The sequence below is a fragment of the Manihot esculenta genome, chromosome 2 (genome assembly GCF_001659605.2).
Source record: "Manihot esculenta cultivar AM560-2 chromosome 2, M.esculenta_v8, whole genome shotgun sequence".
Lineage (NCBI taxonomy): Eukaryota > Viridiplantae > Streptophyta > Magnoliopsida > Malpighiales > Euphorbiaceae > Manihot > Manihot esculenta.
Window position 1 is genome coordinate 15,797,780 of NC_035162.2, and position 18,121 is coordinate 15,815,900.

At 27.4% G+C, this 18,121-nt stretch overlaps 2 protein-coding genes across 3 annotated transcripts in view; one reads left to right on the forward strand and one right to left on the reverse strand.

The window, feature by feature from the left end:
• Positions 1-16,231, forward strand: part of LOC110609961 (probable terpene synthase 6) — a 55,197-nt gene extending 38,966 nt beyond the window's left edge. Inside the window, exons 1-7 of one of the 2 annotated variants that reach the window (XM_021749814.2) lie at positions 13,462-13,618; positions 13,929-14,202; positions 14,348-14,720; positions 14,875-15,093; positions 15,183-15,303; positions 15,432-15,680; positions 15,909-16,231. In XM_021749814.2, the coding sequence (XP_021605506.1) occupies positions 13,514-13,618; positions 13,929-14,202; positions 14,348-14,720; positions 14,875-15,093; positions 15,183-15,303; positions 15,432-15,680; positions 15,909-16,214 (1,647 nt within the window). In that variant the 5' untranslated portion in view covers positions 13,462-13,513 and the 3' untranslated portion in view covers positions 16,215-16,231. Of the gene's footprint in view, positions 1-13,461; positions 13,619-13,928; positions 14,203-14,347; positions 14,721-14,874; positions 15,094-15,182; positions 15,304-15,431; positions 15,681-15,908 lie in introns of those variants that run through there. The other variant, XM_043953331.1, reaches the window with a different exon arrangement.
• LOC110608858 lies at positions 732-2,720 on the reverse strand. Its single transcript, XM_021748144.2, has 3 exons — positions 1,784-2,720; positions 1,562-1,708; positions 732-1,459 (listed from the first exon to the last, which is right to left on the reverse strand). The coding sequence occupies exons 1-3, from the start codon at positions 2,718-2,720 to the stop codon at positions 732-734; spliced, it is 1,812 nt and encodes a 603-aa protein (XP_021603836.2).
• Positions 16,232-18,121: the final 1,890 nt, after the last annotated feature.

Here is an 18,121-nt window from a genome sequence, read left to right on the forward strand (position 1 = left end):
TGAGGGTAGAGCAGTGGAGGCTATGCAGAAAGGGACGACCTCGCCCGAGTTCTTTGGCTCATTGAGCAGGAAGCCTCTCACCTGACTGGCATAGCTGATGAAGAGGGCGGAGAAGTACATAAAGCAGGATGACGCCTTGGTGACAAGCAGGTTCGCCAGAGGAGCGGCAGATAAGGGGAAAGCCCCAGAAGAGAGAAGGTCGGAAAGACACGAGAAGAAGCAGGGCAAGAGACCTGAGCCCTACAGGCAGCCCTGGGACCGAAGGGACCAAAGACCCCTCCCTCCTAGTGTAACAACCCGAAATCGGACCGTTACCGGCGCTAGGATCCAGATCAACTTAAGGTCGCCGGGACCCGTAGCAAGCCTAACATATAACCTATCATACCTGATAAATCCCATACATGATCATACATTTACATAAAAATTTTAAACTTTCCATTCACCAAGCTTGACCTGTGCATGCACCATAACATTAATCATACAAATCTCATACTAGAGCTCTCATCAAATGCTCTAGTTGGGTCAACATTATATACATCAAGCTTGGTTTACTTTTCTCAACATTAACATTAAAACATTTCATAAACATTTCATATAATTAAAAATTTTTGATAACATAATAATTAACTGATTTTTTTACAATATTTATCTACTTGATTCCCCACCCATACAAGTTTTTTTATTGTGCCCCACCCTGCCACAAATTGAACAATGGACTCTGGACATTTCTTTTATTTTGTTTGACCTCCAGTCCATCTCATTACGTATTCTAGAGGACCTCGGTCGTCCCTTCTTCCTTGTTCTAGAAATGTCAGGCACAAGAGAAAGTCCACTGCTGCAGGCCAATAGTCAGGATGTCCAAGAGGATAGAACGTGTAGTCGTAACATTGGATTGTACGATCCAATTTATAATAGTCAGATACAAATTGTCCGTAGTCAATTGAATGTGACATGCATACAGCAATAGCATGAGAACATGGTATTCTTATCTCCTGAAATTTGCCACAAGTGCATGTTTGATCCATGAGTTTGACCACTTGCTTTTGCCTCCCGTTTGCAATACTGATTTCGTAAACCATTGTCTGACTATTGAACCGCCGGACTCTATGTCCATTTGCTTTAATTGCATTAGCACGCAGTGTGTCACTACAATACTGATTGAAAACATAGCCTCTACTTTGTTGATCCAAAAATCTTGTCCTCCGCGTATCAAAATAATGGACACACTGGAAAAATATTTTTTCAACCATTGCCGTTATTAGCAACGCCCGAAATCCTTTCATCATGCCATTTAGTGATTCTGCCATGTTCGTTGTCATCACGCCATACCTCTGTCCACCATCGTGCGATCTCGTCCATTTCTCTAAATTTATCTTAATTGCCCAATCGTATGATTCTGGGTGCACCTTCCGAATATTGTTCATTGCATCATAAAAATTTCTTTTCTGATTTTCATTTGCTTATATAAATGACAAGTTTATAAAAGTTAAATTACCACGAGTCAAAAGTGACATTAAATTTAAAATATTAAGTAAACTTCGTATTAAAACATGACACATACCTGCCTTGCGCAACGCTTCCTTTATTGTTGCATTTTTTAATGTCTTATTATAATTATTCAGAACATGTCTGATGCAGTAACGATAATGACCAGATGGAGGTTGCCACCAATCTTTCTGCATCGCCTTAAGAATTCCAGCATGGCGATCTGAAATTACACATAAATCTTCTCGATTGGTCACGAAGATCCTTAAGCAATCCATAAACCATGATCAATTGTCACCGTCCTCCTTATCAACAATGGCAAAAGCTAATGGAAATAGTTGATTATTTCCATCAAGTGCGGTTGCACACAGTATACACCCGGTGTATTTTCCGTACAAGAATGTTCCATCGATTGAGATAACAGGTCGGCAATGTTTAAATCCCTTAATCGATTGCTTAAAAGCCCAAAACATATGGTCAAATATACAACACATCGGATTTAATCGCTCATTTATCCAATGTGGATTATCTTCGATCATGTATACTGTTTCTGGGTTAAAATGATGAAGAGCAGTCATGAATCTACGCAAATGACTGTATGATTCATCCCAACCCCCATAAAGCCGTGCAATTGCCTTCTGCTTAGCTTTCCATATTTTCTGATAAGACGACTCGTACTCAAATTTATCCCGCACTTCAGCTTGTAGGGCAACAATTTTTATATCAGGCTGTTGTTCAATTAATGCAAATATGAATGAAGAAATGAAATTCTCATCCAATTGGCAATGGTTTTTTGTCAACTGAGGATTTGTACATGTGTGCGGTCCATTGTATCTCATAATTTTCCATATATTCTCCCATTCTTTCTTGGATGCTCGAAGCCTCCATGCATATCCACTGTCTTTGTCTTTACACTTTATAGAATACGTCTTCTCCCTCATTTCATGATAACAAAATTGATGGTGATGTCTTAGATGATATTCTTTTGCAGCCGCAACCACTGCATCTCTCGAAGAAAATATCATCCCAACTGAAAACTCTTTAGAAGGATCCCAAAAGTAACGACCTTCTGACTTATCATAAGGATTCACCCTCAGCAAATCGAAGTCTATTTCTGCATACGGAGGAGGATGAACAACAGGCACAATAGGATTAGAAAATTGTGTGTTGTAATATCGAGACTCACTCCCAATATCCTCCTGACCATTATCATCATCATCATCCTCAGTAAACATTCATGAATCATCGTCGTCCTCATCCTCGTCCTCCTCCTCATTCTCTACTGTATCAGATAAATTAATTGACGGCCCTGCAAGACTATCAGATAAACCATAATCATCAACTACATTTTGCTCTTCACATGGTTCATCATTTGATTTAAGTGCAGTTCCAGATGGACCAATATCAGCATCCTCATTTGTAGTATCAACACAACGAAGTATCTTAACATATATTTCTATACCAGGTATACCACCAATTTGATACAAGTAATTAAACATACTAGATACATCATCTTCACCCCATATCTCCATACATTCAAATTGTAAGGATCCATCCACAATTGTAGGTTTTCTAAAACTAATCGTCTCTATAAATTCATTATTCTCGGATAATCCAATTGCACGAGCAATTTTACCGACCAATTGATTAAAACTTATCCGTTTACCCAATGGAATAATCTTTGAAAAACCTCCATCATAATCGTAACCATTACAACTATTTATAATATTACCATCCCAATAAATATTAGCATATGCAGGAACTGCCATTTCTCTGATAAAAAAAAATAGAATAATAAATAATTTTACTACCATTTACTATATACATAAAAAAATAAAAATTTAGAATATAAAATATTTAAAACTTACCTGTGTTTCTTCTTTTGTAGTCGAATCGATAAGAGTACAAATAATATTTTTGTGAAATTTGTAGAGGGGAAGAAATAGTTTATAGAACGTAATTTATTGAGATATAATGCAGATGTTAAGTAATTTATAAAGTAATGGATGGGGTAATTTATAGAGAGACCGGAAATGGGAGTGATGTATAAAGTGATTGGTCGGAGTGACTGGTGATTGGTGAGATAATTTATAGGCGGGGCGGGTTCTAGTTCGACACTAACACTGCCGAAATAGGGTAACGGACTGCAAAGCGTCGTGCATGCACCAACATGCATGCATGCCCCTGCGTGCATGCAGGGCCGTGATGCAGGTACGGCCCTGTATGCATTAATCAGCTCTTCGGCACTTATAGTGCCGAGGAGCTTTCTTCATGCTTTATTAAAATAATTTTAAAATAAAAAAATGGAGCCACTTTATTAAAATAATTTTAAAATAAAAAAATAGAACGTATTAAATATTTTTAAAAATTAAAATATTATATTTTTAAATAACTATTAAATTTTATTATCTCTTAATTTATATTTATTTTAAAAATATTAAATTTTATTTTTAACAGTAAAATAAATTTTAATTTTTTATAAATAAAAATATATATAAATAATATTTTAGTAATAAATGAGTTTTTCGTAAACTATTTAAATTTAGAAAATATTTTAATTTTAAAATATATAAATTTATTAGATAATAAATTAGATAATTTAAATTTAAATATTATAATAATATTATTATTAAATATTATTAAAAATTGATTTTATAATAGAATTAGAAATGAGTTATTAATTGGTTGATGGTTAAAAAATATATAATTTTAAATATAAAAAATAAATTTAATATTAATATATTTTAATTAATATCAATAAATAAATTTTAATTTATTATAATATATTATTAATTTTTATAAATTTTTTAAATATATGTTTGTTTTATATATTTTATTTTTATTAAACATTTATAAGGCCACAGACATTTGTTCGACACCATGGGTGTCGAACAAGCGTGTTCCGTTGACACACAGGATCCGAAAATATTTTCGGATCCTGCATAATTTTAAAATTATTTTTCCTTTTGTGCATAATTTGAAAAATTGCTCCAAAAATGTTGAAGAGACAGACATAGAGAAACTACCATATTTACAAGCTGTTGTGAAGGAAGCATTTCGATTACATCCTCCTCTTCCTTTACTTATTCCTAGAAATACTATAAAAGATACAAATTTCATGGGGTACCACATACCAAAAGATACTCAAGTTTTAGTGAGTGCATGGGCAATGGGAAGGGACCCAGATTCTTGGGAAGATCCCTTGGCCTTCAAGCCTGAGAGGTTTTTAGGTTCAAATATTGACTATAAAGGGCAGAATTTTGAACTACTTCCGTTTGGATCGGGGAGGAGGATTTGTGTGGGTATGTTATTAGGTCAACGAGTAGTTCTTCTTGGTTTGGCATCTTTAATTCACTGTTTTGATTGGGAACTTGACAAGCATACAACTCCTGAGACCTTAGATATGAGAGAACTGGTGGGGATGGTTGTGAGAAAACTTGTACCTTTGAATCTCATACCCAAGAGACGTCCGACAATGAAGGTTGCCTAAACAATATGGTGTAGGCACTCTCAAGATAATAAAATCTTAAATTCCAACTTTATTTTGCTTCTTTAAAGAATCTATCTATACGATTGTCTGATGTCTCAATGCATGCATAAATTTAACTGTGGTACTCATGTCTATATGCAGTTATTCTATAAGAAAAAAACCTTATCGAACCCATGTCTATAATAAAAAAACCTTAACTGAACCTTTGTATGCAGTTAAATTATAATAAATCCTATATAAAACTCTATACATTTATATTACGAGTCTTATAGATCCGAATTAGAAAAAATCTACACTTATTCTATAACTATAAAATAAAAATATTAAATTAATATATTGATAAGATAAATTCCCTTAATTTCTTCTTAATAAATTAGCTTGTTAAAAATTATATGGAATTAATTACTATTAGTTCAAATATAGAATATTTTTAATAGGGATGATTACCAAAAACATTCATATATTTTATAATTTTTATAGTTTTATCCTGTTTTAAAATTAATCAATTAAGTTTGTACTTTTAAACTTTCACCAATTATATTTAACCATTAAAACTTTCGCTATTTTGGCGTTAGTAATTTTTTATATTGGAACCTTAGCTATGAGGTTATGCACTAAATAAATAATATAGATTTGTTTAGACTATTTTGCGCTGCAATTTTTCATGCTAGAGCCTTAACTTTAAGGATCATGTCTCTTTAATTTTAGGAGCTTGTAGCTTTGCAAGTGACAATCTTATTCCTTTCATCTATAAAAAGCTCGTACCATATATCCGTAAATAGATAATATTTGTTATTGATAAAATAATATTTATAAATAAATAATGCGCTCTCAAAATATCTATTTTTTATATGTAATAGAGTTTCTGAGAGAGTAATCATATAATATACTAGATACATAATCTCCTTTTGTTTGTAGTCTTATGGTGGGTGTGATTACTAATGGAGGTTTTCAAGCCAAAAGAATAAATGAGATGCAATACATCATGCTTTTAAGCGAATATTGAATTACACTTTGTTCAATATTTAAAATTTGCAATATCATAAATGAGGGCTGAATGTTAATTTAAGCATGCTATTTAGAAATGGAGAAATTAAACTCTAAACTAAATTATGAGTCTCTTACAAGTTTGTATAATTATTTTCAATTAACTATGAAATTTAATTTCAGACAGTGGCTATTAAAAAAAAAAACATCGTAATGAACCCAAACTATACAAAATCCCCTCCATAGTTTATCCTTAAAACAAAGCTTTGCCACATAATTATATCTGCCCAAAAATTAAGGTTCTGTGGGATATTGTCGAGAGATTCGATTAAAACATGAAGTAATCTACGAAATAGATGACACAGTAGCTCGAATTTTCCAAGAGAAAGTATTTTCAAAACTCTGGAGTGCACCGGGATTTTTGCTAATTTAGGGGAAGATTTTTAATTTATAGTTTTGGAGTTAGAATAAAAGTATTTATAAATTAAGTTGGAATGTTAACAAAAGGTATTTGGACGCTTATTAAAGAGGTGTCAAGACTGGCACCAGGTATTATTTATTTTTTTTATATATTTTTTAAAAGAAATTACTACTTATCTGATTTAATTTTTTTATTTTTTAATTATTAATATATTATAATAAAATATTTATATTATATTAATTTAATATATTTTATTAATTTTAACATATTATTATAATAATATTATAATTAAATAATTTAATTATTAATTTTTTTACTGTTATTAAATATATGTATAAGAATACTGAATTAAATAATTAATATAAATATTTAAAATTATAAAAATTAAATTTATTTTTATTTAATTATTCTTTAGAATTATAAAATAAAATTATACTGTGATTTAAATAATTAATAAATTAATTAATTAATTAATATAAATATTTAAAATTATAAAAATTAAATTTACTTTTATGAAATTGTTTATAATTTATTAAAAATAATAGATTTAATTAATTTATTTTATAATTAAATTAATTAATTTATTTATTTTTCTTTGATAAATTATAAAAAATTCAATATTCTCATATAATATCTAATAACAAAATAATATAATAATTTTACATATTTGATTTGGATTGTTTATAATTTATTAAAAAATAAATAAATTAAATAATTAATTCAGTTAAATAATCTTATATATATTTAATAGCTGAATGATATTATAATTTTAAATATGTTTGTATGTATTCTTTTACTATTAATTTTTATATTATTTTTATATAATAAAAATATTTTTATAAAATATAATAATTATTTATAACGGGTCTTAATATTTACAGAATTATGTAATAATATTAAATGTGTATAAAATTATTGTTACTATTTAATTACAGAATTACTATATTAATTTATTAAAATAATAAAAAATTTTATTATTAGACAAATGTATACAGTATAATTAAATTATTTTTATATATCTAATTGCAACGTAATATTAATTTTATAATTCTCAAATTATATAATATTAATAATTTTTTATTTAAATATTAATAATAAAATCTATTAAACATTAATATATTTAAATTATAAAAAAATATTTATTATTATAAAAATATAATATAAATAATATTATTAGATGAATATAATATAAATATATTATTATAATATATTAATAATTAAAAAATAAAAAAAATAAAACATTCTCTACCACCACTTTAATTGGCGTCAGATAATTATTTATTTATTTTTATTTTTAAAAATAGTTTTTTTAATTATTAAAATATTATAATAATATAAATTAATTAATATATTATTTTTTTATGTTATATTAATTTAATAATTTTATTTATATTATATTTTTTAATAATAAATTTTTTTATAATATATTTTATTAATTTTATTCAACTATTATTATTTTGTGGTTATACATGCTCACATAATAATATTAATTTTATGTCATTGTACATACATAATTACAGAATAATATTAATTTTATAATATTGAAATTATATAGGTTCATAAAATTTTTAATTTAAATATTAATAATAAAATATATTAAATATTAATATATAAAATATATTAATAATTTATGTCATTCTACATACATCATGATAGAATAATATTAATTTTATAATATTGAAATTATATAAGTTCGTAAAATTTTTAATTTAAATATTAATAATAAATATATTAAATATTAATATATAAAATATATTAATATTTAAAATTATAGAATAAAATTATGCTGTGATTAAATATTATCTATGATGACTTGATTATTTATAATTTATTAAAAATAATAAATTTAATTTATTTATTCTGTAATTAAATTAATCTATTTATTTCTCTTTGATAAATTATAAATATTTTTTATGTTTTATAATATAATATCTAGATAATATAATAATTTTAAATATTTTATGTGATTACTGAATTGTTTATAATTTATTTTAAAAAAATAAATTAATTAAATAATTAATTTAACGAGGTGATATATATATATTTAATAGTAGAATAATATTATAATTATAAATATTTTTGTATGCAGTATCTTTGCTATTAAACTCTTATATATTAAAAATATTTTTATAAAATATAATAATTATTTTTAATTTATCTTAATATTTTAGAGAATTATTAAATAATATTATTATGTGATTAAACATATATAAAATTACTGGTACTATTTAATTATGGTATTATTATATTAATTTATTAAAATAATAAAAAAATTTATCACTATATAAATATATATTATATAATTAAATTATTTTTATACATCTAATTATAATTAAATTATTTTTATACATTCAATTGCACCATAATATTAATTGCACCATAATATTAATTTTATGACCATAAAATTATATAAACTCAATAATTTTTTATTTAAAAATTAATAATAAAATTTATAAAATATTATTATATTAAAATTATAAAAAATATTTATTATTATAAAAATATAATATAAATAATATTTTTAAATTAATATAATATAAATATTTTATTATAATATATTAATAATTTAAAAATAAAAAAATTTAAATTATGGCATCAGGTCATAATTTATAGAAAAAAAATGTTTGGCGTTGTTTAACGGACACCAGACGACCTTTTTTGTTGCCACCTAACGTTTTAATTCCAAATCTATAATTTTTAAAGAAGCGCCTGACACGTTTCTTTGACCGGCGCTTCTCAAAATAGCACCAAACGCCTAGGGCTTGACTCTCTTACCCCTTGCCTCGCCACCTCGCCACCCTAAATAAAAATTTTATTTTTAATATTAACAAGCGCCATACTCTTACGATGTTTTATGCAATCACTTAAAATTGATTTTATAATTTTTTTTAAAATAAAATTAAAATATTAAAAGAATTCATTATTATTTAATATATTTAATTGTTATTAAACTTAAAATTTACTAAAATTCCATAAATTTTAATATATATTTAATTATAAATTTATATTATTAGTCATTTATATGTATTAAAATTTAAATTTATTAAATATTTTATAATTTAAGTTAATAATTTATAATAAAAAATAATAGAGAAAAAAATGATATGAATAAATTTAATTTAATAAATAAGAATGACATTAATAATAATTAAATTTAATTATATAAAATTCATAATAATAATATTTTGGACGACGTTTAATGATGACCGTATACCGCAATGTCATAGTCTCCTCTCTTGAGGACGCCTTGTATTGTATCGACGCCCATTAAACGATGACTCCTGTTGAGCACCTCAGAATCTCCAACAGTATCATTTGGCATAGATAGATTTAAATAAAGAGGTTGAAATCGAAATCTTGAACTCTCCCCAACAACTGAATCCTGAGTTGTAAAGCTAAAATCTCTTGAATAAGGGATTGAAGAAAATAACTTAGAAAAATACGAAGAAAATAAGTTAAGTCGGCTTGAGAGATCATCCAGTGATTGTCATAGAGTATGTGTCTACACAAGAGAGAAGAAGTCGAACGATGTGCTAGCCATATCTTCCCCTTCAGGCCTCTCTCTTCATATCAGATGGAAGAGAGAATTTTTACTATAAAAAGACTTTTTGCTTTATAACAGAGAAGCAAGTCTAGCATCTTTTATAAATATGTCAAGTCTGACATCTTTTATAAATACATCAATCTTGGCGCTTCCTTAACAGGCGCCAAGCGCTTTGTCGACACTGATAATTTAGGACAGCGCCACTTCATCCAGCGATTTCATCTCTCAAAGGCTGTTATAGTTGTGAGCTCTTTCGCGTTACTCTCTTTCGCGTTACTCTCCTTTGTGTGGTGATGGAGTGTACAGCCTTGTCTCAATTTGAGGTTTGATTTGGGGGTACTGACTTTTCTCTATGTTTTCTGAATTTTCCTTTTCTGCTAGTCCTTGTGTTGGAGTGCATGTTCTTCTTTTGGATTGCATGCATATGTTGGATTGCAGGTTGCTTTTCTAGGTGTTTTATGATTTCTTTCTTTTCTTCTTCAATTGATGGCAGCAGGGGCAGTATTGTCGATGCTATGCTGGTACATTTGGAGGTGGTGAGACTATTGAAGATCGGTGGTTGTTTCACCGATGATTTGGGATTGGACCATGGGCTTGTGGTTTGTGGGTTTGAGTTGGTGTTCATGGACTCTGGCTTCAGGTTTCTGTATTTCGATTTTGGTCCAAGGGTCTTTAAATGCGACAACTGCATTAGGAAAAAAAAATATATTATTTTAAGTTTACAATAAATTATTAAGTTTTTCGTTTCAATGTTGGATTTCGTGAATTGAATGTATGAATTATATAAAATTTTATCATTGGTTCTTGGAGCCAAATATTAAAAGATTTACTACTTCGAAATATTATTATTATTATATAGATTTCACATTATACAACTTAACCGCACATTCTACAATACATATAGAGCATGGCAGGCAGGATTTTGGTTCTTATAAACATATGGATGTCACGTGACACAACTCTACCACACATCCCAACGTAATGACGGTGAAATATTATAAAATAATTATAATTAAAATGTAACAAAATAAAGTTGTACTATCTATATGATAACTTATTCTATTGTGAAATTCATACTTGCAATAACATGTGGAGAATAACAAGGTGAAGGGAAGCGGGATAGATGTAAAATAAGTTAAAAACCTTGAATTCATCAAAGCGGAGTGGTCCTGTGGTCGGCGTTAAAAGAAAATTTATTTTTAATTTTAAAATAATAAAAAATATAAATTATAAAATATAAAATAATTATTCAATTTTATAACCAAATAAGTTATTTAAATTAATTTAAGTACACTTTTTTGTTTTGTCTGAGGTCCACCTAATTCGACTTATGGCGGCCTGCGGAAAAATAGCTCGCCAGAATGATAAAAAGCTTAACACCCCATATGAAAAAAAACATAAGGTTTTTCATGACTTGAATTTTTGAATTTATTTTAAGGTTTTATTTTTTTAAGGTTTGATGATTGGGACTTGGAGCCAACCAGTCAAGAATGTGGTGCTATTAATTATTATAGATTCGTTTATTTATATAAAAAAAATTATATTTATAAAATATTCTTTTCAATAAAATAATTTATCTTTCATTATTTAATTTTTTTATTTAAAAATGAAAAAATTTATATATAAAAAATAATTTTTTTAATTATATTTATTTTAAAAATATTAAATTTTAATAAATATTAAAAACATTTTAAAAAATTTATTAAAACAAGATTAATTTAAATATGATTTTAAATATAGTATATTATAGTATAAAAAATAAATAATAATTTTAAAATAATATAAAATATAAAATATAAAATAATTATTCAATTTTATAATTAAATAAATGATTTGAATTAATTTAAGTACATTTTTTGTCCGCCTAATTCGACTTATGGTGTTCTGCAGAAAAGGTTTTTCATGACTTGAATTTATGAGTTTATTTTAAGGTTTTATTTTTTTAAGGTTTGATGATTGGGACTTGGAGCCAACTAGTCAAGAATGTGATGCTTCCAGATATTATTATTATTATAGAAAGAGTGAGTAAATAATAATTTATTTATTAAAAAATATTTTTATATGAAAGAATCCATATTTTTGTTATACAGACATTTTGCATTTTGGGTGGTTTGTTGTGTTACAATTTTTCGAATTAATTTAAGTTCCACCAAATTCAACTTATTCGATTCCGTGACTGGAATTTATGAGTTCATTTAAGATTTTATTTGTTTAAAGATTTGATTATTGAGATTTGGAGCCAACTAGTTAACAATGTGGTGCTTCGGAATTTTATTATTATTCATAAAAAATAACTAATATTTATAAAATACTTTTTTAAATATTTTTTCCTAATAAAATAATTTAATTTTAATTTAAAAATAAAATATATTAATAAATTTATATATAATAAATTATTAACAAAAAAACAATAAAAAAAAATATTATTCTCTTGTATAAATACTCTCGAATTTTTTTATTCACCATTTTTTCTAATCTATTAATTAGAGTATTAAAATAGCTGTCCTGAATGTCCACCACTTCATATTCTCTTTTTTACAGGTTTAACTAAATATAACTCTATTTCAATCACATCATCAATTTAATTTTAATAACATCACTTATGTATTTATTGAAAATATTTTCTATGTAAAAATATTTTTATGATAAATACTTTACAGTTTCATAAAAAATAATTTTTTTATTTTATAATTATAATTTAAAAATTAAAAAAATTAAAATTAATATAATAGTATAATAAAATTTAAAAAATTGCAGAAAATAAATAAAATATTTTTTACTGAATAAATGGAGGTTTAATAATAAAATATTTTTAGAATAGCATTTTTCTTGATAGCAATAGCCTAAATATATTTTTTGATTTCTAACTTTTATAAAAAAAAAAAAAAACAAATATCAGTTGCAATCTTAGTTCTTTCATAATTAACGTATAACACTTAACTTCTATAAAATCTATACTATTTAATCCTTAAACTTTTAAAAATATAACTGTTAAATCCCTCAAAACTCCAAGTTCATATAAATGGAATTCTTGTTTAGACATCATAATTGAATCTGATTCTTTTGCAGCTATCCCATGGATCTTTTCACCTTCTCCATGGTGTATCTCCTCTTTCTCTAATTCCACATATAATAACCTATTTTTTATTTTTATATTATGATTAATAAATAAATTAACTATGATAACTTTATTTAATTTAATTTTTTAATATAATTCCCTAATCAATTATTTATTTTTTTCCAAATGAGATTTCATCATTAAATTGAACCATATGTTAGTAATGAAGATTTTATTATTTTAATAAAACTTAATATCTCATTCTATATTAAAAGTGAGTATAATTTAAAAAATTAATAGAAAAAATCATCCTTTATTATAATAATTAATAATCCTTACTCTATATGAAAAAGTAAAACGTGGAGTATTTGTTTATAAAAAAAGGACACGGACAATGGAAGACAGAGAGGAAATAATATAATATTAATTAGTGATCTTCCTATAAATAGCTTTGAGCTTGCTAGATAGTTAAGAAAAGTGCTAGGTTATAAAGCTACCTGAGTTAGTTGCTGCTTTCTAGATTGGGAAATGGCCATCCAAACACAAAACCAGCAAGATGTTTTTCGTCCTTCTGGAAACTATCCCCCTACGATTTGGGGTTCCAGCTTTGCTTCGCTTTCTTCTCTTGATTCGGTGAGTTAATTAAGAAGTAATTAAATTTTATATTTTTTTTATATCTTTTTATTAACTAAAACGAATATTAATAAAATTTATACTTTTACATATCATTGTAAAATTAATATAAAAAATAATTTACTGATAATTATATTTGATAATCTAAAATTATGCCTGCATTAATTCTTGCTGAAATACATTATTATTACATTAACATCACGTATAAAAATGATGCTATACATATACACCTGTTTATTGCAAAATGTTACTAGATTGTGTATTGGATTTACAGATATTAATTTGAAATTAAATTCTAATGTTTTTGCAGGAATTCGAATCCTACACCAAAGAGGTGGAAATACTTAAAGAAAAGATGAAAGATGTATTAGAACAGCCTACAAAAGAGTTGATTGGAAAAATTAAATTCATTAAATTATTATGTCGTCTTGGTGTTTCATATCATTTTCGGAATGAGATTGAAGATCAACTAAATCATATTTTCACTCATCTTTTTGAATTATTAGAAGATAATGACTATGATCTCAATATTGTAGCGACTGCATTCCAAATCTTAAGAGAACATGGATACAAAATGTCTTCAGGTAAATATATATTTATATTAATTTTTTTTTAATTTAAAAATGATTATCAAATTACGATGAGTATATTTATATCTTGAATTCATAAATTTTCCACCTCAAAGAAAATAGTCATTGTGAATAACTAATTATTGTGGTCATGGATCAGATGTGTTCAACAAATTCAAGGATAGTGATGGAGGGTTCAAGAAAACAATCACCAATGATGTGAAAGGCCTCCTGAGCTTATACGAAGCTACCTTTTTCAGAGGACATGGAGAAGATATTTTAGATGAAGCTCTTGCTTTTACAAGGCAACACTTGGAAATCTTAGCTGAGCAATCAAGTCCTCATCTTGCAAATTATATAAAAAAAGCTTTGGTGCTACCATTCCACCGTAACTTAGAAAGACTAGAGGCTAAGAAATACATAGCCTTCTATGAAGAAGAGGAGTCTAAGGATGAAACTCTGCTCAGGTTTGCTAAGTTGGATTATAATCGACTGCAATTATTATACAGACAAGAGCTAGCCTCACTCTCAAGGTATTTTTAATCCTTAATTTTGTCCATCAAATCAAAATTAAATTAAATTTTGTCCATTAATCTATCAGTTATCAACTATATCAAATAGCTATTAACGATATTCAAAAGTTAAATTAAACTCGATCGCTCTTAATTATTATTTTTTTATCTTCAGATGGTGGAAAGACTCGGATGTAGCAGAAAAGCTTGATTACTCAAGGGACAGAATAGTGGAGGCTTATATGTGGGCAATTGGTCCTCATTTCGAGCCTCAGTATTCTGTTTCCAGGATTCTTGTGGCCAAATATATAGAAATCTTAACGCTAATAGATGACACATATGATGGATATGCTACAATTGATGAAGTTCAACATTTCACTGCTGCAATTGAGAGGTTGGTTAACTATTTTCGAGGATTTATATAGCAATTATTAATAAAGAAAATTAACTTTTTTTTCCCTTATATATACTTCAAATTTTCAGATGGAATATTGGTGCCATTGACGATTTACCAGAATACATGAAAATTCTTTACAAGTTTACCTTGAACTTTTTTGATGAAATGGAAAAAGATGGCTACAATACTTGTTATGCGAAGGAGACAGTAAGACTACTTTCTTCAGAGCAGTTTTTATTTAGATCCAATCTCTGTTGATTCAAATTAAAATAAATGGGTCCAATTCATTTTATGCAGACCTTACTCTTAACATTTTGAATATTTGGTGTTGGTAGTTCAAAGAAATGGTGAAGGCCTATTATGTTGAGGCACAATGGTTTAACAATAAGTATATGCCAGCATTTGATGAGTACTTGCGAAATGGATTAGTGACCAGTGGATATAGAGCCATTCCAGCAATTACCTTCCTTGGAATGGAAAATATTGTGGGAGCTAAGGAAATCCAATGGGTCGAAACCAATCCTAAAATTATCAGAGCTGCTAGGTTAATTTCTCGCCTCAGAAATGATACAGTAGCTCGTGAGGTACGATATTCTTTTATTTAGCCTTTAACGCTTTAATATTAAAAATATATTAAAAATATATAAAATTTTAATTTATTAATTCATAATAGTTCATGGGTTTAGATATGTATTTCAAAAAAAAAAATATCAATTGTAGATAGATTTGCATGTCTATTGTAATTAAACTTAATCATATTAAGTTTTAATTAAGTCTAAACAATACTAATATCATGTAATATTAATTTGAAGGATGAAAAAAAGAAGAAGGATGGTCCTCTAAGTGTAGATTGCTACATGAATGAACACGGTGTATCGAAAGAGAAGGCAATCGAAGAGAAGGCAATCGAAGAGACTAAAAAAATGTGTGAAGATGCATGGAAGGATATGAATGAGGACTGCTTTAACCCGAGTGTTGTGCCAATGTTTCTGCTCAAATACTATGTCAATCTTGTACGCTTCATTGAATATCTTTATACTCATGACGATTACTACACCTACTCATCAGGTTTGAAAGATGACATCACATCATTGTTCCTGGAGCAACTTCCTCTCTGAGAAAATCAACTCAATTCAACTTATGCATTTAATCATGTTATATCATGATATGTTTCCCTGTGTTTTTCTTTTCTTTCCTTTTTTTTTCTTTTCTCTTTCCCATCAAGGCTGACATTGATCATCTCTGATCTATGTTAAGGATTTATTAATTCTGTATTGGTTTTTATGTTTTTGTATCAATTAGCATATTATGAGTTGGTTGCGTGTTATTCTTTTATTTTTAGACTCTTTTTAAGTATGCACAGTGTTGATTCCTGTTTTCAATCCAGGAATTAAAGTACGATCTATAATGTTTGGATCAAGTGAATTTTAATTCCACATTCATTTGATCCAATTTGAAATTAAAATTTTGATAAAAAAAAATTAATTCAATTCATTTTTTAATAATTTTTGTTTAAATTAAAAAATTAATTCTTTTTAACTTAAAAATTACAAATCCGTATCTAAATTGCATAAAAAAATTTGAGTTAAAAATTGATGGACCAAAATGATCTTCCCATTGCATCACATTCCATATGCAATCTAATAAAACTATTAGATTTGTGACTCATAATTATAGTGAAATTAATATTATTTCATAATCTGAGTAGAAGACTTAATCCTTAATAGATAAAACACTATAAAGAGAACATTTAAATATTATTCATATGTTATTTCTAAATTAGATTACTAATTAAATTAAAGGGTAAACTGCAATTTAGTCCCTCTAATTTAGTGAAATCTAACCTTTTGTCCATCTGTTTTAAAAAACCTTCAATTTAGTCACTGTGATTTTTAAAAACTATGCCATTAGTCTCTCACGTTAGATTTTCAGTTAAATTACCGTTAATTTTAGTTAAAAAGACTAAAATACCCATTCTCTCTATTTCCTCTTTTTCTTCTTCTTCTTCTCCTTCCCGATCTCCTCCTCCTCCTCCTCCTCCTCCTCCTCCTCCTCCTCCTCCTTCTTCTTCTTCTTCTTCTTCTTCTTCTTCTTCTTCTTCTTCTTCTTCTTCTTCTTCTTCTTCTTCCCTATCTTCTTCTTCCCGACCTCCTCCTCCTCCTCCTCCTCCTCCTCCTCCTCCTCCTCCTCCTTCTTCTTCTTCTGTGTTTGATTTCATGCAAGCAACTATGCAAATAAGTTAATGAAAGCAACAACCTCAAGAGCAGCATTGGCATCCCGGATGGTAGCATTGGGTTTCTTCATTTTGATGTAAACAGTAGCTGTAAAATATCATGTACACCCAAAACTAAACAATCAAAACAAGCAAGCACACACCAATCCCAAGCTAAGAAAACTATCACCATCTCCTCTTCTTCCTCTTCAGGCTCTGCTTGTGGACCTTCCTTATCCTCAATTTCCTCATCGCTCTCCTCCACGACATAGCTCTTCTGCAATACCCCAAAGTACACTGGATATTGACACGTGGAGAATTAAAAACACAAGCAGAAAACAATCGATTGGAAGAAGAGGATTTCGCAATGGGGTTCGCTTGGTGGTGGACTTGAATGCCGAAGTGGCCATTTGGGAGGAAGCAGGTGAGGTCAGGAGTGAAGAAGCTGTTATGGGTATTTTAGTCTTTTAATTAAAATTAACAGTGATTTAACTGAAAATCTAACGGGAGGGACCAATGGCATAGTTTTTAAAAATCATAGTGACTAAATTGAAGATTTTTTAAAACAGAGGGACGAAAGGTTACATTTCACTAAACCAGAGGGACTAAATTACAGTTTATCCTAAATTAAATTGAATGGTCTAACACTATAAATAAATAGAATTGTAGTTGATAGAGTATTTGAATTTGTCTATTCTAAAGACCAGCGGTTTTGTCCCATTGTGTTGAGTAGTTTTACCAATTAAGTAGAGGGCTTCTTACTCATTGTGGAAAGAGGCTTTTATTCATCATGGTGTACTGCAATCAGGCTTT